Below are 21,373 nucleotides of genomic sequence, written 5' to 3'. Positions count from 1 at the left end.
ATCCTTAACGTGTTGACAAAATTTATTTAGCATCTTAGGATTATTTTGGATGACCAATTTTTTCAGCCAATATCGGGAGACCACTGTATTTCTGTTGTGATCCCCACACGTGAGTCAGTTGCAAACTGAGCATTTCCTCTTAGAATTCTTTTTATTGGCACAACGTGCCGTATCTGAATTAAGAGCTGTGTTGGAGCTGCAAAACAAAAGATAAACACTCATTAATATGCATGTTGTGAATCGAGTGCAAACTTAGATTAGTTAATCAATGATCGACTCTTGCATTAGAGTCGCACATTGAGCCGCAATTTCATTTCATTTATGTAGTTCTGTGTTTGACAACTACAAGTGAAATTATAAGATTCAAAATATGTAATTACATTTATTTTACTGATGGGCGGAATTTGAAATTAGCCGCACTGTTATCGATAATTGGTAAATTGGGCAAAATATCGTCGACGATAGTTTAATTTCGATATATTGTTGAAAATAATATAAATAAAATAAAGGCGCCCAAAATGGACCTCAAGCTTATGATTTTGCAAACATGCACGGGGAAATTGCTATCCGAATACCAATTAAATTTACTCAGTAAAAACAACATAGGGTCCCTGATCGACTTTTATGATGCGGATGAGAAGAAACTCCACGAGCTATGGGCCATTAATATACAATCTGTTCGAGAATTGAAGAAGGAATTATCTCTGTTGCCAAAAGGCTCCGATGGTGAGGTTAGTCCGGACTTGAATTACGGGACGGGAATCGAAGAGTAAGTTTTTGTAACATTGTACCAGGACTTTGATTCTATAGATCTTACCACAAGCCAGGTTAGACAAACTGTTGGACTCCGTGGAGCAGCCCTTCAAGCCAGGCAGGATCTGGGAGCTCTGTGGTCAACCAGGTGTGGGCAAGACCCAGCTGTTGTACACGTTGGCCTTTAATTTCGTTTGGAAGCATACCCAACCAGTATTATTCATAGACACCAAGCGGGAATTCTCCTGTAAGAGGATACAGGACATGCTCCGGGCCAGGGAAGGGGATGTAGAAGCCCGTGAAGCGGTCATGAGAGGAATCCAGGTCGTGCAGGCTGCTTCTGGTGCTGATATAAATGAACTGCTAAAATCCTATGATCAGCAATTGACCGCCGAAGAACCGGCTTCCATGCAAACGAAGTTGGTGCTTATTGATTCTCTTGCCGCTTGCTTTGCTTACCACCGCGGCAGAAGGATGCGGGACGTCAAAAAGTCAGTGCTGACAGAATTGGCTTGCAGGATCCGGAGGCTCGCTCTCAGGGGCGTGGCTTTTATCATCGGGAATGTGTCATTCTTTGGAAACGATAAAGGTATGTTTTACCTTTGCTTGTTTTACTTGTACATTACGGCATTAAAACTATTTACAACTTCATCTTAACAGATACTTGTGGTGATGACGGCGAGAAAGATGGCGACGATGAGGAAATGACGCGACAGCAGTTGGAACCCATGCTGGGTACCTATTGGAGCTCGGTTGCCACGCTCAGATTGTCGGTGGAGCTTCCAGAGGAAGAGGACTTCACCCTTCAGGACGATGGCCTACGTTTCATGTACGTCATCTCGAACACCTATGGTCCTGATGGTAAGCACTGCCTGCTGCGCATCACGGATGCAGGTGTGGTTTAACGCCGGGAAAATGGGTTCTGCGGATTGTGTTGTTTGTAGGACTTTAGAACCCGTTTGCCCGGCTCCAGAGCATCGCCCAGACCCGGACGCTTACGCTTGTTGGAATTACCCGGAGTAGCCTCTACGACCACAGGCACTGAATGATCCGGTAATGCAACCTTCTCCGCCGCTTCATCCACCGACAAGTCAGAATCGTGGGCATACTGACAACTGGTGCCAAAGCGGCAGCGTCCTCGTCTAAAGTTCCAGCAAATCTTACGGCCGTTCTTCAACTTTTGGTGCGCGTCGTTTTCTACCATCTTCACGTGCCGCTCCAGTGACGCGGTTTTGTGCAGCTCGGCCTCCAGAAAGGGATTGCTGAACACATCCCCCTTTCCAGCTCCTTGGGCAAGAGCTTGGCTCGCACTGGGCAACTTGGGAGCAGGAGTCTTCTCTTTTTCGGCTGGTGGCACACTGAAAATGTACAAGGATCTGAATCCCATATCATACTTCAGGTACAAAACAATGCCACCTTTTGGTTTCCCCGTCTTCGGAAGATTGACTACAGCTGTCTTCATCGGACTCGGAGGAGTTGCTATAATCTGCCACAAGCGACATTATTTTTGTTTTGTTTATAACTCTAGCCAAAGCAATGTGCTGGGAAAAATAATCTAACGCGTTTTTCTTCGCCACATAAAAATACCGAAAATATACCTTTTAATACTCACCCTGCACTTAACAAAAAAAAGAGTATTTAGCGTAAATTATTTTAAGCCCCTTTAAAAAATTAAAACCAGTTACTGGTTGACTCCTAATGGTGGCAAGAAATTGCTCTATTTTTATTATTTTCTGAGGTTGATTGAGGCTCCGATTTTTAACCAGTAAGATTGAATTAACGTATGTAAATAGTCACTTTTGGGGTTTTCATTTGTAATGAATCGGCTTTATTCCATAATATGTATAATCACTTTATGCATGCTCTAGTTAGGTTGTTTATGCGCGGTGTATAAACTAACAACTAATTATTTATACAGTTGGTTTTTTATAAATATAAAAAATGAAACTTTGTTACAGATTAATAATATGTTGGCTCACTATTACCGCATCTGCCTTTTTCAAGCTACGTACAATTGGCTGCGAGTGTACAAAATAAAAGAAAGTTTAATACAATAATTGGGGGCAACCCGTGCAAGTCCGTGTCCGTTTTCTGATTCCGTGGCAATCGAAGGCTCCATGCTAGCGTAATCTTAAATACCAGCCTAAGCTTTAGCCTTGGTCCGGCGGATAACACGTCGTTAGTCGATGGGTGGACGGGCCGAAGGATCATCGCGGTCGATGGGCGGTGGTGAGGTGAGCACTTCTACGCTTTGCGCAGGACCCGCTGTCAGGTAGCCAGCCGTTGGATTGACTCCTTTAATAGGAAAAATTATACATACATACTTATAGGGCAGTACTATAAGAATCTTCCACCTACCCGTCAGATAGCCACGTATTGTGGTGTCGGCGATGAAAAGATCGTGGCGCTGATCCTTGAATTCGGCCCACACAGGGTGTTTGAGCAAAATCTGCGTGACCCGATCGCCGTAATTGAGATTGTGCGTCATGCCTTTAAGAGCCGCCACAATTTGGGCCTTAACCGCCGATGGATTGTCCACGAACTCCAGACGGCTGTCCAGTAGCCCCAGTAGAAAAGGTATAAGTCCCACCTCCAGAGATTGACTGATTAACGAGTCCTGATAGATAGTAAATAATACATTTAAGGATTGGTAGACAAGTTGAAATCTTGAAAGCTGAGTCGTTTTTAAATCAGTCTTAAACCTTTAAACCAATGTAATTCCATTCAGAATAAAACTCACATGCTGGTGCTTAAAAAGCCGGCTTAGAGCCTCGCAGGCCTTCTCGATGCAATCCCTATTGTGCTCCATACACTTTTTTAATGGCGCCACACATTCCGTCTGTGAGATGGCACTCACGCAGAACTGAAACATAATATACGAAACTTAAGCGAATCTTCAATCAAAATGTTAATAGTACCCAACCTCAGACAGCGAGAGCTGATGTAATACTGATAGCGTGTTTTTTGGCTGCACTGAGAGCAGATTGAACAGCTTTGGTATATGTCCAAGCACAGGGATATCGTCCGCAAGGTTGGGCTGCGACCGTAAAAGCTCCACTAACGCAGTGGTGGACAGGTCTAGCACATCCTGCTCTGAGGAGCTCTTGCCGATCTGTTCGACGACAAAGTCCAAAAGGTCGGAAAGAAATTGCTTTGGCTTGCGAAGTGTCCAAGCGGGATTGCTGACAAACAGTCGGAGGTAGACGCCGGCCACAACGATTTCATTGGATACAATATCCTTAAGTATTTCCGGATCTTTCCACACATGCCGGGGATTCGCCTTTTGCAGCTGATAGAATCTGTGCGGGCAAAACATGAAGATTAAAAAAAAAAAACTAAATGCATTCCTTCTTTAAATACCTTTGACATGTATCGGCCACAGCATCACAGACATTCGAACGCGTGGTATCGTTCCAAATCAGTTCCGGATGCTCGTGTATGGACTCAAAGAGCTGCACGGACGTAGCTGGTGACTCCACCATAGCATCTATGAAAAGCGCTGGCAAGAACTTTGACACAGTGATTCGCACTTTGGGCCCGCTCAGACGATCCGCCGTCATCTTGGCCAAAATACCAGCGCACATCTCACGTATTTGCGGATTACGTGAGTTGCAAAACATATCCAGCAGGTAGATAGTGGCACCCTTGGCCTGGGCCTCCTTAATCATCTCTTGTACGTTCATCAGTCCTGATAGAGTTTCCAACACCTTCACTTGGCTGGCACGAAGCTCTGGGTCCTTGAGGGCCACTAGATAGTTTCCTAGAATCTCACAGGCTGCCACCTCCGAGACGCACTCCTTGTTACGCGAAACCAAAGAAACTACCTCCAAGGCCACCGTTTTAACAGTAGAGTTCTGAAAAGCAGAAAGTTATTAAGTATTCAACGAATTACAAAACCAAACCCTTACATCCGGGAATATGTTACTGGCCAAGAAACCAAATATCATATCAAAGTTTCCGATGCACTGAATTTCCACCTCGGCGTTTGCCTTGATCACCGCAATCAATGCTTTAAGCACCATGGTAATGTGAAGCTCAATCTTTCCATCGCTACTGAAGTCGTATTTGCTCTGCTGTAAGGCCAACTGCTGTTCCGTCAAGGCATCCGTCTCCAGCTTCTTCCGGCTCTTTGATCGGTTATAGGCAGTTAGAACCTCGTCGAACGTAGTGCCCGATTTTCCCGTCGTAGCCTGCTGAAGCTGAGGATGATTGGGCGCCAAAGTGGGGGTCAGGATGCCATCATTCCCCATTTTAGGAGTAACGCTGACAGGAGCGGCAGTTGATGGGGGGTTCTTTTTGTACTGCAGAAACTGATAAGCGTGCTTTAGGTACTCCAGCAGGTCCATGATGAAGAGCTTTGGCTGAGCGATAGGATGAGTTGGCATATCATTGTAGATGCGTATGAATATACCGCCGATCTGCAGCTCGTCCCTTAAGGATAAAATTAACGTTATATGCAACCTTTTTCATGTTCTGATCACTTACTTGTGTGCATCGAACTCAAAACTGGAAACCAGCTCAGAGACCTGGGCAATGTCCTCATGCGTCTCCTTGGCGGAGGTCGTTCGCTGCTGCTCGAGGAAATCCTTAAGCTGAGTGCGAGTTCCATTATCCCAGATGAGGTAGGGGTTACGTGTGTTTGCCGTAAGCAGCTTCAGCACATCACTGTCGCGAGCCGTGGCCAACTGGTTGGAAATGTAACGCGTTAGCAGACGATCGAGCACCTGCTTGATTAGGGAGTTTTTAGCCTCCCCCGTAACAATGTACTTCTGCTGGATGACGCTGGACCTGGTCTTTGTAAGCTGTTGCTGTTGCTCACTTTCGGTGGGTGTGGAACTAGCGGTGTCGCTGCTACCAGATGAGGTGTCTGACTCCTTTTCCTTTCCGCTCGTGATGGCCAACTGCTTGCTTTGCAGGGGATTGTGAGCGTTCTGCGTGTACGTTGAGCTTGAAGCTGCGGATACCGATGGCTTTGGTTTTATGGCTGGTGGCGCCTTAGTCGCTGGTGAGTTTGTCTCGCTTCCAGTCACCGGTTTCTGACGCAGCTCCATGCTGTAACCAGCTAAGGCGATACAACCGAGGACTGCCATCTTTGCAAGGTTGTTGGCCAGTTGCTGCTGGTTTGACTTATCGCTCACCTCCACTCCGCTTTCGTCAAGTGTGTAGTCATATTCGAAGACGAAAAGCAGCAGAGACCAGAGAACGCCGTTCCGAGACAGTTGACATTGCAGGTCGTAGTTATTGGCAGCGAGACTGGTCACCAGGCTTACCGATAGCGTATGTTTAAAATATACCACACGACAAACGTCAGATAGCAACTGTGGCAGCTGGATGATCTTCTGCTTGCACTTCTCAAAGTTACAGGCTACTTCGAAGCAACGTGTTACGTTTGATATGACTTGATAGTGCAGCGAGTCCGGCTTTGAGTCCACTCCCAGAATTGACACGCAACGGGTGTAGGCCTCCAAGAGCGCCTCAATGCCTTCCTCTCGCCGCAGTTCTTCAGCATTTAAGGCAGAGCAGTGAACCGTATGGTAACACAATTCAGAGGCAGCTGTTAGCAGTTGGGCTTCCTTTGAGAAGAGCTCATCATCTCGTGTCTCCAGACGGATGGTCTTAATGAGCTGCGGGTAGCCTGCGTACTTGTAGGGTCTCAAAACTATAAATAAAAATGTATGATTAAATCGATTTTTAATTCCTAAATAAAAATCTTTGGAACACTTACCATCCGGATACCGCTCAAAAAGTATGCTCTGTGTGCGAAGTATAAGCACAATATTATTGGGGTCTGGGCCACCCGAGCTCCACACGTTTCGAGAGCAAAGAAACTCATACGCCTAAAAATAATCGTTGAATTGTAGCATGGACTACCAGTCGGCTGGTCATTTACGCACCTGATTCACTTTTTCAAATATTTCGCGACCATTCGGATTTTTATCGGGATGATACATTTGCGCCAGCTTATAATAGCTCTTGCGAATCACAGACTCATCTGGCTTGGGAGTCTTGGTAAGGTCGATGCCTAAGTCCTGGTAAGCCTGTTGGATTGTCATCTGAGGTGGTTTCTTCTCTACCTCCTTGCGCCAAGCGTCAAGTGTGTGCTTTAAAAGCTGCACGGGATCAGATATGGGCCAGTTGGGGAACTTTTGAGTGTCGCACAAGTGACGCAGGTAATATATGTGACAGAAGAGCTCGTTCTCCAGTTGTGGGTAACTGATCACTGGAATGGCTAGGTACGGATACCTTGCCATTGTATGTCCACGAAGTCGAGGCGTAAAGTCTGCGATGTGTGCCGCTATCTTCTCTATTAGTAGACGTCGCATCTCGGAGCTCCATATTACCTCAGGGGTGTCAAACTCGCCAAGGAAAATTTCTGCAAACTTTTCTGCGCTGTAATTTTCCAGGAAACAAACCATAGCCTCGGGGAGAAGCTGACCGAGGATACTGCGGTGCATGATGCCAGATTGGGAGGTCTGCCAAGGAAATGAAAATGTGGATCATCATCATATCAAACATTTTTTAAGATCATTACCTCTTCGCTACGGAATCCCTGTTTCATATGCGTCATTTTGAGGAATCGAGTTATAGGTAAGATGTTGCTTCCTGTGTACATGAGCATGAAGTAGAAGACCCCCGTAAGGTACACCTTAGGCATCTCCGGATTGTCCTCCATAATCTGGTAGAGCAACGTAGCTACACGCTCCAGCAAGCCGGGATCATGGGTAAGGCAAACTTGTACCACATGCGGTAGGCAGATGAACTCCGAAAGTTTGCGAGACAACTTTGGACCTGGAATAAGAACTGCCACGCCATTTTGGGTACGACTCGGAAAGAAACTAGTGCACTTTATCAGTATGTCCAGAATCTTTGAGGACAATTCAGTCTCGTCGTAAAGCGGTGTTCCTTTAGCAATGAGACACCATTTTAGCTGCGGGATCTGCTGAAGCGATCGCCAGCCATCCATGCCAATAGCCCAGCAACGGGTCTTTGGTGTGATTAATCCCTTCTGCCACAGTTCCTTGAGCTCCGAGTATGTAATAGGTCCCTGACGCTCCGGCTTTTGACCATCCTTCTCAATGTTATAGTACCAATCCTTTTCTTCGTATATACCCATATTGGGACCCGCTTCAATAACATTTGTTTTGGTATTGAGCTGCGCCCGTCCCTTGTGTAGATGGGCCAAGGTGATGAGATCTACTAGGCATTGCACGTGATCGATAAGGGCTCGACTGTTAGATTTCTCCAGCACCAGGCAAGAAATTAGGTTGATCAGTGCATCGCGCATTGACGGAGAAAGGCACTAATAGAATGTGTAATATTAATGAAAAGCCTTACATTGAAATTTGTATTAAACTCACCCTATCACTGAGCTGCAGAATGTAAGACATATCGTTAAACTTGCCAATCTCGGCGTGGTAACGGCGGTAGACCTTAGCCAAAGCCTGAAGGGAAAACACAGTCATTTGGTCATCATTTACGCGTTGTCTGCACAACACTCGGCGATACAAGGCATTAAAGAGTTCAATCCTAGAGAGAAACCTATATTCACATCCATAATTAACTGAAACAGACAAGTGAACTTACGGATCCTTTACTAGATTCTGCGGCCAGTCGTCCTTCTCCAGTATCAAGCGAATGTAGTAGTCACCAATTTTGATTTCATCAGCCAGACATTGGTAAGCTACCTCGAATTCCTGATAATTCCATGCCACGATCATTTGACCGGCCAAGTCACGGTCATTAAGAAACTGCCGCAGCTCATTCTCCAGGCACATACGCAGTTCCTCGCGGGTCTGTGAAAATATTTTATTAGAATTGATCAATTAAAATTAGAATGTTTTATGTGAATACCTTGTGATTCCATATTAAATTGGGTAAGCTATGATCTTTGGCAAAGCTGTAAAAGAAGAAAGGCAGATTCACTACAACATCAGATGTCTTTTTTTTCTGGCGTCGATTTCTCAGCACAACAGGACGATTCTTTAGCGCCTGAGCCGCTCCATCCTGTTTCTCAATTAGGTTCATGCCCCAATGCTTAATGCCTTGTAAATGCTTCTCTATCACATTCTTGCGAGTTTTGTTGGAATGTTGTATTGCAAATTTGAGATTGTCGCGAAAATTGAGTTTGTCCTCCTCGACATCCGACTCTGGGACAGTCTCTTCAGACTCCAAAAAGGTTAACAGGCCAGCGGGCTGATAAGTTTAAATAATTTAAATAAAACTTGATACTTGCTACTTTTACATAACTCACGAATATGCGTTTAAACAGTTCCATGGCCTCCTCACTGTCTGTTAGCCACAGCCCGATTAAATGCCGCGACAACTGACGTTGTGTGGTCTGGGTGGGATCATTGGAGGGCGTATACAGTGCCACCAGTAAGTGCCGGCACAACGCCGCCTCATCCAGAGCCAATGCCTGCATTTGCTGTGCCACTTGCAGCTCGCCCTCTTCAATAATAGCCCGCAGCACCAATCCAGCTCCCTTCACGATCGCCAGCGAAGGATGCTGGAACAGTTTGTACAAATAGCGTCCACGATCGGCAACCAGCTCAAGCAGAATATCGAACTGCTTGCCGTCGGTGGTCTCGCTGTAAGGCACACACAAGGCAAAGGTCATGAAGTCCAGCATGGCTGAGAGTACCAGAGCTCCACTGCCATGGCTCTGAAAACACAAATAGTTGCAAAACGAGTTGGCTGTGCCCTAGAATGGTTTTATTACCACATGAGTTGTCCACATGTTGAGCAAAGTTTCCAGAAACGATTTTGATGACAGAATGGATGACTTATTTAGTTGCTCCTGTTTTAAATCATGGTCAGAATTTACAGAATGCATTAACGAGTTGATCATGTCAATGGCGGAGTACGTCACAGCCAAATCCTTGCGTCTTAAAGCAGCCACAACCTTTGTACCGATAATCTCACGAAAGCTAAAATGTATTCAAACTTTAAAAACGATTTTAATAAGAAACTAGAATATATTACCCTGGGAGATTAGTAAAGGCTGCGTATCCAACTTTGCTAGCCAGAAGACGAGTAAGTGCGTGAAATATAGCCTCCAGCTCCAAGTTGCTCAGCTGGGCAGTAGGGCTGTCCAGCTCCTTTTGAGCCAACGCTTGAAGGGCACTTAGGATAAGTTTATCTTTGTTTTCAGCAAACAAGCTCTGCAAAACAAAACATTGATTAGGATGAACAGCAAACTAATGAAAGGCATTAGGCTAACTTACATCCTGAGTTACACTATAGTTGAGGCCACTGTGAGGCACATTGGCATTAAAGCGCTCCAGGATCTCATAACGCTTAGAGGGGTTTTGAAAATTGTTGATAACCAGGCGCATCAAATTCGCCTCCGTCTCCTCGTCCACCGAGCTGTTCAATGGCACGTACCGTTTCCCACGCGGCGTGTTGCCAATGCGGACGTGCACATCTTGGTTGCCACTGGAGCGGACAGCATCCAGAACAGTTGCCAACAATGAGTCCCGGTCGTTGGTGCTGTAGTTGCGCACGATTCCATTCTTGTACTCGATGCTAAAGCGCTGAAGATTGTCCTTGTCTCTTACTAAGGCAAACACATCAGTGAGCGGACGCAGAGTGCAGACACTATAGGTTTGAGGATCCCGCTCCAGCAGCGTTACCTCGGTGAGGCAGAGAATACGCTTCACCGGATCCGGATGGCGGGGCGTTATCTTATGGACCGAGAATTCTGTCGACGAGGTTTGAAACTGATCTCCGCTGAAAAATCATATGGTTCAGTACAGAAATTCTTTGTTGGCCTTCTCATAGACTCACCTAAATTTGCCAAACCGCTGCCTCTCGAACTGCTCCAGTGTGATCTGACTCTTGAGTATTTTTGTTTCGATGCCCAGGAACTGAGCCGATCTTTGTGCTATGTTCTGCACGATCTCGTGGTGATTCAGCGCTTTAAACAGATGGAGGCGACTGAATCCGCCGTAGGCCATCACAATACCTCCCTCATAGTCCGAGATGCCTGCTTAAAACGTGTGCGGAAGAAAGATGAGTGCGGCAAGTAACCAAAAAAAAAAAAAACAAAACACGGTGCGATCATTTTGAATTGTAATTGAAGCACATGAGGACAAAACAAGACACATTAATTGATGCAAGCGAGTCAAATGTGCATAGCTACCTATTATTCCCTCAATGTCCTTGTACATGTAGCTGGCCAGCACGTCGTTGGTGGTGGGATCGAGCTGGTCCAGAGAGCAGGGCGTGACCTCCAGTACTGTCGGAAGACTGATGCCCGACCAATGGTACTTGTAAGCACTGAAGCGCTGAAAACAAAACGATATTAATTAGTAAGCAGTAGAAATACTAATTTGAAGAGATCAGAATCGAAATATAATATTTAAATATTAATTAAAAAGAACTGAATTTAAGTGTTTCTAAATTTAAATCGAATTTAATGAAATAACATAATTAAATTTCACATAAAGTGAAACTCGAAAACGGTGACCAACCTGAGCATTTTTGGGCTTGTCCGCAAACTCCTTGTAGTATTTTAAAATAGAGCTTAGGATATCGTTCCGATATTCCGACGATAACTTGATTGTATCTAGTTTCTTATCCTTTTTGATGGTCACCACAAAATCATGGTGTATCTGAAAGATCAATTAACTTAGTTCCGAGCTCTCCCCAATAATTCAAAAACTCACATTTGAGGTCTTTGAGGGTGCTGCAGCCACGATGTCCGAGTAGGACCACCTGTTAGTAAGATCGAGCTTGTCCGGATTGTAGGTGGATATGCCGGCCGTGCCGATAGAGAGGATGCGCTTATACCTGCCCTTCCAGGAGTGCTTGGTCACCAGGAAGCACTCCAAGTCGACGTTTTCCTTAGGTGGCAGCATCGTTTCTTGTGGCGATTCCTACTGATTACCTTCCAGCCAGTATTAGTCAGCAACTGAAAGTGAGAGATACGGAGCGTGGGAACGGGAGTCCAATCAGAGCAGCGGCTTTTCACGACTGGTATTTTGGGCGTGCAGCTGGTTCTCATTGCCAGCGGTTTCCAAATATCCAATTGACTTGCCCCCGACTCCGGGGCACTGATTAATTAAGTCGACTTGGGCACTTATCAGCAGAAGTACCAGCGGAGCCCCAACAAAGACCAGAAAAGGGGAGTAAACGTGACGAGTGCGGAATGCTGCGGCCCCAAGAGCACAGTCCGTTGGGCTCGGGTCCGCCGAGCTGCAGATTTGCGGTGGCTTACCTTAAACATCTAACACATTTTGCACACTTGTTATATTGTCTATTATTCCTAATATCTCTCGTTTGCGGAATTTTTGCAATAAACAATTTAGCAGTAACTCGGCTACACAACACTGATAAATAGTGGTGCAAGTATCGATGGCACTCGTCTTGCAGCGATGCGATAGTTTGAATGGTTCTATCGATAGTGGTCCAGTTCAGCAGCACTCACAAAATTTATATTCAGGGTATTCTTCGAATTGTTCGAATTGTTAAGTATCGGATTCTTTTTATTTATTTCATCTATGGTGTTCTATCGAGGGTATCAGAAAATATTGTCAAATTGGTTGTGTTAATCCTAACAGATTTTCACAAGCCAAATACCAATTAAACATATGCATTGTGGTTAATTTCAACTGTTTCCGAACTTTTTTTATACAAATTAACAGCGCAGCAAACCACTCGATAGTATCGTACTTTACATATGTATTCGCAAATACTAAATTTTTTTTTGTAATGATTTTATGATTGATAATAGCTTTAAAGAATATTAAGTTAAGAAAAAAGTAAAGAGCTTATATCATTTGAATTTGAAAGATTTTATTAAGGAATACCCTATATGATACTATCGATAACTTGAATATTTTTAAAAAGAAACATTTGTATGTTTTACCGTTAGAAAGGAAAAGTAAAAGTAAATAAAGCAAACAGCAAGAGAATTTCAATTTCATCACATTAACACTTACACAGATTTCTTAACTGATTTGAAATCGTTAAGAAATATCGTTGTTTATTAAATGTGCTTTCTTACCCAAAACACTCTTCAATCGTGATGACATCCCACGTTCATCGTCCGTTTTAATGCAGCCAATAAAACACTTCCTCTGAACTAAACTACCATTAAAAACTTTATTTCTGATTTCGTATTGCATAATGCGTACGTATTGTTATCTAAATGCAAATAATGATGGCAGAGTGTGTTTGCATATGAGAATAATAATTCCAAGATAAAACCATCTCGCCAGCAGCGGCAAATAAAACAAACAAAACAATAAGACGATTCGTATTTTACACAAATGTAGAATGCTATGATACGGATGCTGGACTACCTCCGGCTAATCCTCGCATCTAGGGCAATAATGGTGATAGTAATAAAGGGCCGTATGCGTAGGTAAGTTATGTGTCACTATATAAATTCTCGAAGTGACACGGTGCAACATTGTGGACCCGCAGACGAGCTTTATCGCGATTGGCGGGTTGCGGTGTTAAAGATAAAGACAGACTGGTGGTCGGACGGGATGATGTGATGGATATACGAATGAGCCTAAGTCTTAGACAAATGTTACGTTAAAACCCTAAGCATAGTTATTGCTATCTTCTAACAACATGAACATGGAGAGGACGTAGGCACATGGTGTTTCTGTCTTAAAACTCGCTTTTAGACTGGGAATGGTAATTGCAATCGCCTGACCTCGGTCCCAGGTCAGCAGGAACACTTGTTCTTGGCATCCGCTCCGGTTGCATCGCCCGTGCTTAGGTTGAACTTGTCGCCATCTGCCAGATCGGCAGATATCAGCTTATCGTTGATGAGTATCTGTCGGGTGAGTGGAAGAAGATTAGTGGGGCTTTGGCCGAGGATTAGCACCGATTATCACCTTATTCACGAGGGCACGGGCTGCCTCGTCGATGTTGATATTCTCCTTGGCGGATGTCTCAAACCACCCAGCAAATCCGTTCTCCCTCACATACTCATCCATCTTCTCGGGTTGCGTTATGATGCCCTGCTTTTCCTGGTCGCACTGGAAAAGGGATGAACAGCGTTTTAATAAAAAAATAAAGACATTATCCGGGGTCTTTTAACTGTGAGCTATCACTTACTTTATTGGCCAGCAGGATGCACGGAATGGGACTGCCGTCAGGCAGTTGCACCTTGGAGTCCAGATCTTCCTTCCACTTGCTCACGCAATCGAAAGTCCCACTGCGAGTCACATCAAACACGATGAACGCGCCCACCGCCTCCTTGTAGTAGACCCGGGTCATGTTGCCAAACCTCTCCTGACCGGCGATATCCCACAGCTGGAGGCGCACTATCGTGTTAGCGTCCCACTGCAGCACCTTGAGGGCGAAGTCCACGCCGATGGTGGCCCTGTAGTTCTGGCTGAAGAACTGGTGCACATAGCGCTTGATGAAGGACGTCTTGCCGGTGCCCAGTTCACCGATGACTAGAATCTTGTACAGATGCTCGCGCTTATCGCTGGTGGATGTCATGATGGCCTGGAAGCAAGGATTTGGAAGATTTACTTGTACGTTCGATCCATGCTCATTAAAATAGTTTGATATATGTTACACAGTAAACAACGAATCCCATTTGTGACTTGAAATCTCAAGATAAAGAGATACATACTTTTGGGCTATGTTCTTCAAGTCACAATAATAAATAATGAGTGTAGAAGGCCTAATAGAATTATACACATTACTGTATCAATTCGAATTATAATTAGTAATAGATTGGTTTATCCTATCACGTTTACACACAATTACACATAATATAGAAGTTTATCAATATCAATATAGGAAGTGAGAACTGAAATCACCACTTTGATAAATTCTAAGCCTGGTATTAGTTACACCTTCTGCAGCTTGTCACTCTGTCGCACTGAGATTTGCTGGTTAGTTTACGAGACCCCCTGGGCAATTACCACCGCCCGCCGCCTGCACAGTTGAATGACACTCTGGTACACACACTATAAGGGGGCCAACATGACACTTGTGGGGCTTCTTCGTAGGGAAATGACAACTGGCGAACTGGCAATCCGACGACGACGAGACCTTACCGGTTCCATTTCCTGATCCATGGTCAGGTCACCGAAGGCCGGCATGGGTTTGGCGCTCTCTGGCTCTATGGTGTCCGCCTGCTCTTCGCTCTCGTCCTCGGATCCGGAGTCCTGGTTGGAGTATTCACTAGCCACCGAATGATAGTGCAGTGTTTCCCGCCTGCCCTCGATGCTGTCGTGATCGCCGAGGATGAGCTGCTGCTGGGCGAAGCTGAGTCGCCGGATGCTGGAGTCGCTGAGCTCTTCGTTGGAGTTGGGCTGTTGACTGGCGGCTGCGGCCAATGCGGCTTCGTAGGCACTCAGAGGACTCCTGACTGCGCTGCCCACGGCAAAACGGACAACGGGCGGGGGATTGGCAATAGTCTGGGCACTTTCCGCCGAGGAGACGCCGTCCTCAGCCGCCGGAGGGGAAATGGATGGGTCCAGGGATTGCTGCCCTGATGGCTGGGGTTCCGTGTTCGCTAGTTCAGCCAGTGGTCTGGCGTTGAGGCGGTGGCCGCGCTGCTGCTCCTGCTGCATCAATTCCAGCTTCCTGCTGGATGCGCTCGAGGATTGGGACTTGCGAACAGCTCCGGTGCCGCTAGCAGACTGAACGCGACTTGGTTTCGCTGGCGCCCGTTCTCTGGGCGGCGTATCGCGCGTACTCTCGGTGGTGGTGATAAGCGGAGACGACGACGCCGATGGGGTCTCTCTCTCGGGGCTCTGGGGCTTCTTCTTCGACACCAGCAGCTTGGTGGTGCGTGTGCTGCTGCTCGTATCTCTCGTGGTCACGGTGGTGGTAGTGGTTTTCTTTCTCGGTTTCTTTTCCCCTGCGGCGGGTGTCAGGTAATCCGTGTCGCTCTTGGGTCTACTCTTCCCGCTCTTCTTGGCGGGCGCTGGCTCCACCTTCTTGCCACTGATGGTGATCTGAAGTGTGCTGCTGCCGGCGGAGGAGGGCGAACCGGGTGGCGATGGCAGGGGTGTGGTTTCCAGATGCTCCACGCTGATGTCGTCGCTGGTCGCCAAGCTGTGCGGCCGCCCCTTCGGCGTCTTTGCACTTTTTCTCAGGCCTCCCAGTAGCAGGCGGCGAGTCAGGCTCTTTTTTTTTGTCTTGGAGAGGGTTCCACTATCCGTGGAGATGGAGCTGGCCACGTCTTCAAGCTCGCCTGGGGTTTCCTGAGCCTCCTCCTCCGCGCTGCGGGTTTCCCTGTCGGTGCTTTTATCCAGCTCCCTTTCCCTTTTGGTTTTGGTCTTCGAGAGGCTTCGCAGAGCCGCAGAGAATCGGGAACGGCCCTTGATCTTTCCGGTGGCCTCCTCCGACTCCTCTTTCGGATCCCCCTCCCCCTCCTGGCGGTCACTCCTTTCCTCCAATTGCTCCGATTCCGCTCTCTTTGTGGCTGCTTTTACCCGCTGCTCGTCCGCGTTGGGCATATTTTCAACTGACGCTGATGATCCCTAGCGATTCTACAAAGCTTCCATTTGCTCCAGATTCATTTCCGTCCTGATCCTGCACGCCTCGAATTTTTAGCAACCGTAGCCCTGACTAAACAAACGCGCACTGAAATCCCCAGTGCCGACGACTAGGCTTTTATAAATTTCGTATTCGCCCCGTTGGATCCGCCCCCGCCCCTCCCCCTTTTGTGGTGAGAGGTTTAACATTACAGTTACGAAAAACGCTATAGCTGCCCAGGTGCTTACCAACACTGGTTGCCGCCTCCAAATCGCTTGCGAAATGAGCGTGAGAAGAGCCGGTGGGCCTTTGAATGGGCCGCTTGAACGGGTGGCACCCGCTTATCAAGCAATCTCCGGACAAAGATTGGCCAGTGTCCGGTGGCTCACATAATGTCCGGCTGGTTAGCCCTGCTCCGGAATCACTGGGCTCTGTCATTGGGATCAAGGTGATGCCATGATGCCATGCTGCCATAATGCTGCGATGAAGAGCACTCAATCATGCGGCACAACCAGTGGAGCAGGGCGCCCAGTGTCCATATCTGGACCTGACCTCTCCAAGCACCCCAGAACGTGCTCCGCCGCACTTGGCGGGCTTCCTTTAAGCTGAGGATTTGCCGCATCAACTTGTCCCAAAAGATTCGCTCGGCATTAAGTGGGCGACACATCAATCTGGCGGGTTGGGCGCTGTCTTGGCCAATTGTCGTCTGACTGCTCGACGTGACTATATAGAATTACGCTTATTACAAAACGTGGTTAGCCGCAGTGCATCGAGCAGAGCGACAGGGAAGGAGATACGTGGCCCATATACGATTACCCAAGTAATAACCCGAAACGCAAGCGGGATGGCACTCATGTGGGTCCACATTTAGCAAAATAGATCGTATCTTACAGATGCACGGAAGTTGCTTCAGGTCTGACTTAATTAGATATTACAGTTCCTTATACAGACACATTGCTGAGGTGCAATATCATTGAGAAGTGGGGTATCAATGCTTTTAGAATAAAACAAAAAGATAGGTACATTATATGTAAGAATGATAAGAGAGCAGAAATAGAACTACCCCTTTATAAAATTTCTACAATACTACTTATCCTACTTACGAGTACATTTGTTTTCAAAGCAGTTCTTTTTTATACTGTACATCGAAAGTGTTGTCTTTGATGGCCCATATTTTCATATAAATCAATAGCTATAGTTTATTTAGACCAGACATTCCTCAATGCAATTGCACAGAGAAGTAAAGTATTCTAAATGTAATTCACTATAAAGAGTGCTGTCTGAAGCCTCACCGATATGCACATTCTGAAATCGGGGACAAGTCAACAGTCGAATCAGCTTACATAATTCATAGGAGATTACAGCAAACACATTTTCTCAAGCCTTAAAAATTCCAGTTGGCGAACCGAGAGCTTTTAAACCATAATGTGCCATGGAAACCGAAAACATTAGAAATTCACTTTCGCATAAATGTCGAACGTGGAAGAGTTCCTTTGTGCCTGCAGATGTTTACACGCAATCCAGCCGGAATCCCACCATCTCCAGCGGAGGCGCCTGCAAGTGCCCCAACGACCCCATTCCGAACAAAAGCCACACGGATGCCCGGATGTGGCGAAGTCCTGCACGGACTTCTTTCCCGTAAATCGCTTACCAAATGGGAGTCGCAGGGAGCGCCCACCTCCATCTGCCAGTAATCACGTGCAAGTGAGTTCAACAAAAGGAACTGAGCTCGTGAATGAGTTCCTGGAAGGGATCCTACGGCGATGGCATGTATCACGGCATGCATAAAATCAAGCAATGTGGAGCAACACCTGTCTTTTTAGTTAGTTTGGGATGTGGGATGTTACTTCTATGGCTAAACCAATTTTAGCCGTTTAAGCCAAGGGTTTCTACAGCACCCCGAAAAGTATGCAATGAAATCTGGTTTGCAATTGTAAAAAGTAGAATAACGAGTTGAAATTGGAAATATCTGTAAAATCGTAAGTTAAGGGAAAAACGCGACTCATTTAAAACTTGACCTGTAAATATACGAATTTTAATTAATGAACGCTGCTTCAGTGCGATGCACGTGCATGAGCTACTACTTAAAGGCACCAAAGTATTAACGAATATTATGTATATTAACGAAAATTATTGCAGATTGATACACATGGAGACTGCGTGTATAAAGATAGTTGGCAATGGAATTTTAAGATTGGCACCTTGGATTGCGTGACACTACGGCAGAGCGATACTTTCCAGCTATAATAGTAAATAAATAAATGCATACATATGCTTATCAGCCGACCCGGCAATTGTCATGTAAATTAATCAGTCGCCTACAAACGTAAAATCACACAAACAATGTTGCGGAGTGCATTGCCTTCGCCAGTGATGTGCAGATGGAGTTGGAGCTGGATTACATAAGGAGGATGCTCTGCGCCTGGCGGACAGCGATCCCTCAATGGACTCTGCTCACGCTACTTGGCGTATTATCGGTGGCATGGAGTGGAGTGCCAGCCCATATCTTATCACCCCATGGAGTCACCAGCGAAAAGGGAGGAAGAGGCAGCGCTAGGCCCCTGATTAGATAGTGGCCGAAATGCAACAAGACCTTGTGATTCATCAAGTGAGATATGTATATGCATGAGCCATGTGTAAATGAGAAATGCCAGACTGTAATTAAAGAGCCCACACTTTCCTGGCTTGGCCCATAATTGACCTTTAAACGTGACATAATATCGGTCTTTTCGACTAAATCCGTAGCAGCCCTTCAATCCCCATCATAGTTTCTCAACAGTGGCGGATATCTATCCAGCTAACCGGCAATCACTTAAGTAGCTGAACACACCCACATGGTTCCGCCCCCGGATCCGTCCCTTGTATGTGGTATGTGCAGTAAGTCCATATCCGTAGCCACGAGGAGAGTGAAATGTTCGATGGGAGCCCCGCTTCACATTGTTTGGATTTTATCGGCTGGGTTCCATACCCATAAATACAACTAAGCTGGGTCTCCAATGAAACAGGGATTGTAATTTCATTACCATTTAATTGTTAAAATTGGCATTGGCAATCGCTTGATTGAAGATTAGAAGCAAATTAACTGAGGGAACGCGTAATGGGATGGGAAAACGTAATAAAATGCGTACACTGATGAAAACAAAACAAAGTCCTAAAAGTTTGTTCAACCGTGGTATTGGTGTATATGATTGGGTACGTATATGATTTAAAAGGAAATATTTTTAAATAAAATTACTATTCAATTTCATTATTTTTATCAGTGCAAGTGCCTTTGTGATATTCCACTCTCCGTGCATTATTTACGCTCCGTAATCCCATCTGGTGGGTTTCCGCAAAGTTCTCCGAGCGACTTAAACGGCTAATGAGTACATACTGGTTGTGTTAACGGCCTGACGAGGCAAAATAGCAGAAGCCATTGCAACACTTGGCCAACTTATTTTTGGGCAATTCCCACACTGCAAAAAAGTAGTACACACTTTTGGAAAGTCATCTTTTAACGCTATTTAAAGTTGCATACCAGTTGGTTTGCCATAAACTGCGTTTTTGCCATACACAGTTTTTTGTGAAACCTCACTTTAAAAAGTATTAAAGTTTAGGAAAAGTTACCAAGTATGTTGGTACATTTCTTTCTCTAACTTATGAGTTGACGTCCGTCTAATTATTTAAAGTGTAACCCTCCTCCCCACTTTAGGCCCGACCCACAAAGGCATTTTGGCACGTGCTGGCCAGTCGTAAGCAAACACTTTCCATTGTGGATTATGGTGGGGTTACTTACTCCGGTGTGCAGGTATCCGTTGTTCCTGTTGATGTCCATGTGGTTACGACTATCTCCCGCGGGCATGACCGTGGTCAGTTGCAGCGCCTCGACGGCGCCGAGATCCAACTCCGGCTTGGGTTCCGCGTAGGCCGGAGCAGCACTTCGCAGCGAGAACTGCGAGGAGCTGAGGGGCGGATGCAGCTGGGACCCCGCGGACGGGAAACAAATCTGACGGCGCACGAAGATGGGCGACTCCTTGGCGCTGAGGGCGCCCAGTGAGCCGGAGCCTGAGCTCACGGGTCTGTGCCGGTGCTCCACGGGCAGGTGACCGACCTGGGTGTGCGACTGCTGAATAGCCGTGGACAGGTACTGGCAGCGCAGACAGGCGCAGGTGAGTTCGGAGAGTTGATCGGCAGACTTGGATTTGGGCAGGCTCTCGACCAATTCGGCGGACTCCTGGACCAGGCAGTCGCAGATGTTCCGCCGTCCGGCGGAGGTGGAGACAACGCTGCTCTGGATGACGCCGGTTGCCATGCAACCACCGATACGGGTGAGTGTGATCTTTAGACCTTCTCCGCAGTTATCTCACGCCCACGCCTTCAAGGTCGTTCACACGCGCTCTATTGGCCTTCTCCAGCCGAATCACTATCGCTCTCCGGAACGCGGATCCCGAGCAACATGTGGTTCTGGTCTAACGGTAAACAATGCCTAGACTGCTCTTGAACTTATTTGAATAGGTATGTATTTATTTGCGAGTTTCACAGCTACTTGTGGCGTTATCTCAATCGATCGGTTTGTTGAACTCGACCGTTGCACTTTTTTGGACAATTTCATGCACTCGAATCGCTGGAAACTGGTTTCAAATGCAAATGGATCAGTTCGGTGGTCACCACTTACTTAGTATCATAGGATTTAAACGGTCATTTGTTACTTCTATTGTTTGCTCTTGCCGATAATTATACGACCCGTAAATTAAATTCACACACGTTCGATTTCCAGGCACGCAATACTACGCAAGACAACAACAACACGGGCCAAGACGGCACAAAACAACAACAATTGCGATTGCGAGGCTCGGCGACGTCCTCCCTCCAGTAATTCCAGTTTATAACTGAATAACCGAAAACAAGGGAAAACTTCGGCGCACGAACGAATCCGAAAGCGAGAGCTTTCCGAAAAAAGCTTTACATAGAAAACCGTTAAACGGACTCCGAGTCGCACAAATGGAAATCCGCCATCTTTTGGCGGTAAATCGATTTTTTTGTGCGAGCGGTATTAATTCAAATATAGTTAAATATATTATACTCTTAGTGTGCTACCACTGTTGCTGCTTTTTTCAAAGCTTACCCGATCTATAAAGATGCCAGATGGTAAAATTTTCTATTCCCTTTGAAGAACTTGCAC

General features: G+C 46.1%; 3 protein-coding genes across 5 annotated transcripts; 1 reads left to right on the top strand and 2 right to left on the bottom strand.

Moving 5' to 3' along the window:
- Positions 1 to 2: 2 nt before the first annotated feature.
- On the top strand, positions 3 to 2,701 carry LOC6541584 (DNA repair protein RAD51 homolog 4). The gene is made up of 3 exons (XM_001970309.3): positions 3 to 769; positions 828 to 1,342; positions 1,414 to 2,701. Exons 1-3 carry the CDS (start codon positions 519 to 521, stop codon positions 1,656 to 1,658), a joined length of 1,011 nt encoding a protein of 336 aa, XP_001970345.1. The 5' UTR covers positions 3 to 518; the 3' UTR covers positions 1,659 to 2,701.
- A 132-nt stretch (positions 2,702 to 2,833) lies between these two features.
- LOC6541963 (dnaJ homolog subfamily C member 13) lies at positions 2,834 to 12,129 on the bottom strand. Of its 2 annotated transcripts, none has more exons than XM_001970307.3 (22): positions 11,972 to 12,129; positions 11,421 to 11,665; positions 11,226 to 11,366; positions 10,895 to 11,039; positions 10,540 to 10,741; positions 9,978 to 10,482; positions 9,736 to 9,914; positions 9,473 to 9,680; positions 9,005 to 9,415; positions 8,605 to 8,946; positions 8,338 to 8,546; positions 8,112 to 8,280; positions 7,286 to 8,053; positions 6,648 to 7,226; positions 6,479 to 6,590; positions 5,239 to 6,412; positions 4,662 to 5,184; positions 4,114 to 4,607; positions 3,677 to 4,052; positions 3,494 to 3,616; positions 3,112 to 3,370; positions 2,834 to 3,048 (listed from the first exon to the last, which is right to left on the bottom strand). In XM_001970307.3, the coding sequence occupies exons 2-22, from the start codon at positions 11,610 to 11,612 to the stop codon at positions 2,933 to 2,935; spliced, it is 7,227 nt and encodes a 2,408-aa protein (XP_001970343.3). In that variant the 5' UTR covers positions 11,613 to 11,665; positions 11,972 to 12,129; the 3' UTR covers positions 2,834 to 2,932. The 2 variants fall into 2 exon arrangements, with proteins under 2 accessions (XP_001970343.3, XP_026834183.1); XM_026978382.1 differs by having other exon boundaries at positions 10,540 to 10,738.
- A 705-nt stretch (positions 12,130 to 12,834) lies between these two features.
- LOC6540663 (ras-related protein Rab-32) lies at positions 12,835 to 21,086 on the bottom strand. Of its 2 annotated transcripts, none has more exons than XM_026978891.1 (4): positions 19,988 to 21,086; positions 13,828 to 14,223; positions 13,605 to 13,748; positions 12,835 to 13,543 (listed from the first exon to the last, which is right to left on the bottom strand). In XM_026978891.1, exons 1-4 carry the CDS (start codon positions 20,501 to 20,503, stop codon positions 13,433 to 13,435), a joined length of 1,167 nt encoding a protein of 388 aa, XP_026834692.1. In that variant the 5' UTR covers positions 20,504 to 21,086; the 3' UTR covers positions 12,835 to 13,432. The 2 variants fall into 2 exon arrangements, with proteins under 2 accessions (XP_026834692.1, XP_015014563.1); XM_015159077.2 differs by lacking the exon at positions 19,988 to 21,086 and adding an exon at positions 14,784 to 16,326.
- Positions 21,087 to 21,373: the final 287 nt, after the last annotated feature.

The sequence above is a fragment of the Drosophila erecta genome, unplaced genomic scaffold (genome assembly GCF_003286155.1).
Source record: "Drosophila erecta strain 14021-0224.00,06,07 unplaced genomic scaffold, DereRS2 tig00000055-arrow-pilon, whole genome shotgun sequence".
Lineage (NCBI taxonomy): Eukaryota > Metazoa > Arthropoda > Insecta > Diptera > Drosophilidae > Drosophila > Drosophila erecta.
The sequence above is the reverse complement of the archived record's forward strand: the minus strand, read 5'-3'. Positions and strand labels throughout refer to the sequence as shown.

Bases quoted from the DNA above. Each gene is read 5' to 3' on its own strand.
- LOC6541963 (XM_001970307.3), bottom strand. From the start codon at position 11,612: ATGCTGCCACCTAAGGAAAACGTCGACTTGGAGTGCTTCCTGGTGACC. The intron at 11,040-11,225 runs GTTGGTCACCGT...TTTTGTTTTCAG, and splicing joins ACAAGCCCAAAAATGCTCAG to CGCTTCAGTGCTTACAAGTA. The intron at 10,742-10,894 runs GTAGCTATGCAC...ACACGTTTTAAG, and splicing joins GGACATTGAGGGAATAATAG to CAGGCATCTCGGACTATGAG.
- LOC6540663 (XM_015159077.2), bottom strand. From the start codon at position 16,193: ATGCCCAACGCGGACGAGCAGCGGGTAAAAGCAGCCACAAAGAGAGCG. The intron at 13,749-13,827 runs GTAAGTGATAGC...TCCCTTTTCCAG, and splicing joins GCATCCTGCTGGCCAATAAA to TGCGACCAGGAAAAGCAGGG. The intron at 13,544-13,604 runs GTGATAATCGGT...CTCACCCGACAG, and splicing joins CCCGTGCCCTCGTGAATAAG to ATACTCATCAACGATAAGCT.
- LOC6541584 (XM_001970309.3), top strand. From the start codon at position 519: ATGGACCTCAAGCTTATGATTTTGCAAACATGCACGGGGAAATTGCTA. The intron at 770-827 runs GTAAGTTTTTGT...ACCACAAGCCAG, and splicing joins TACGGGACGGGAATCGAAGA to GTTAGACAAACTGTTGGACT. The intron at 1,343-1,413 runs GTATGTTTTACC...TCATCTTAACAG, and splicing joins ATTCTTTGGAAACGATAAAG to ATACTTGTGGTGATGACGGC.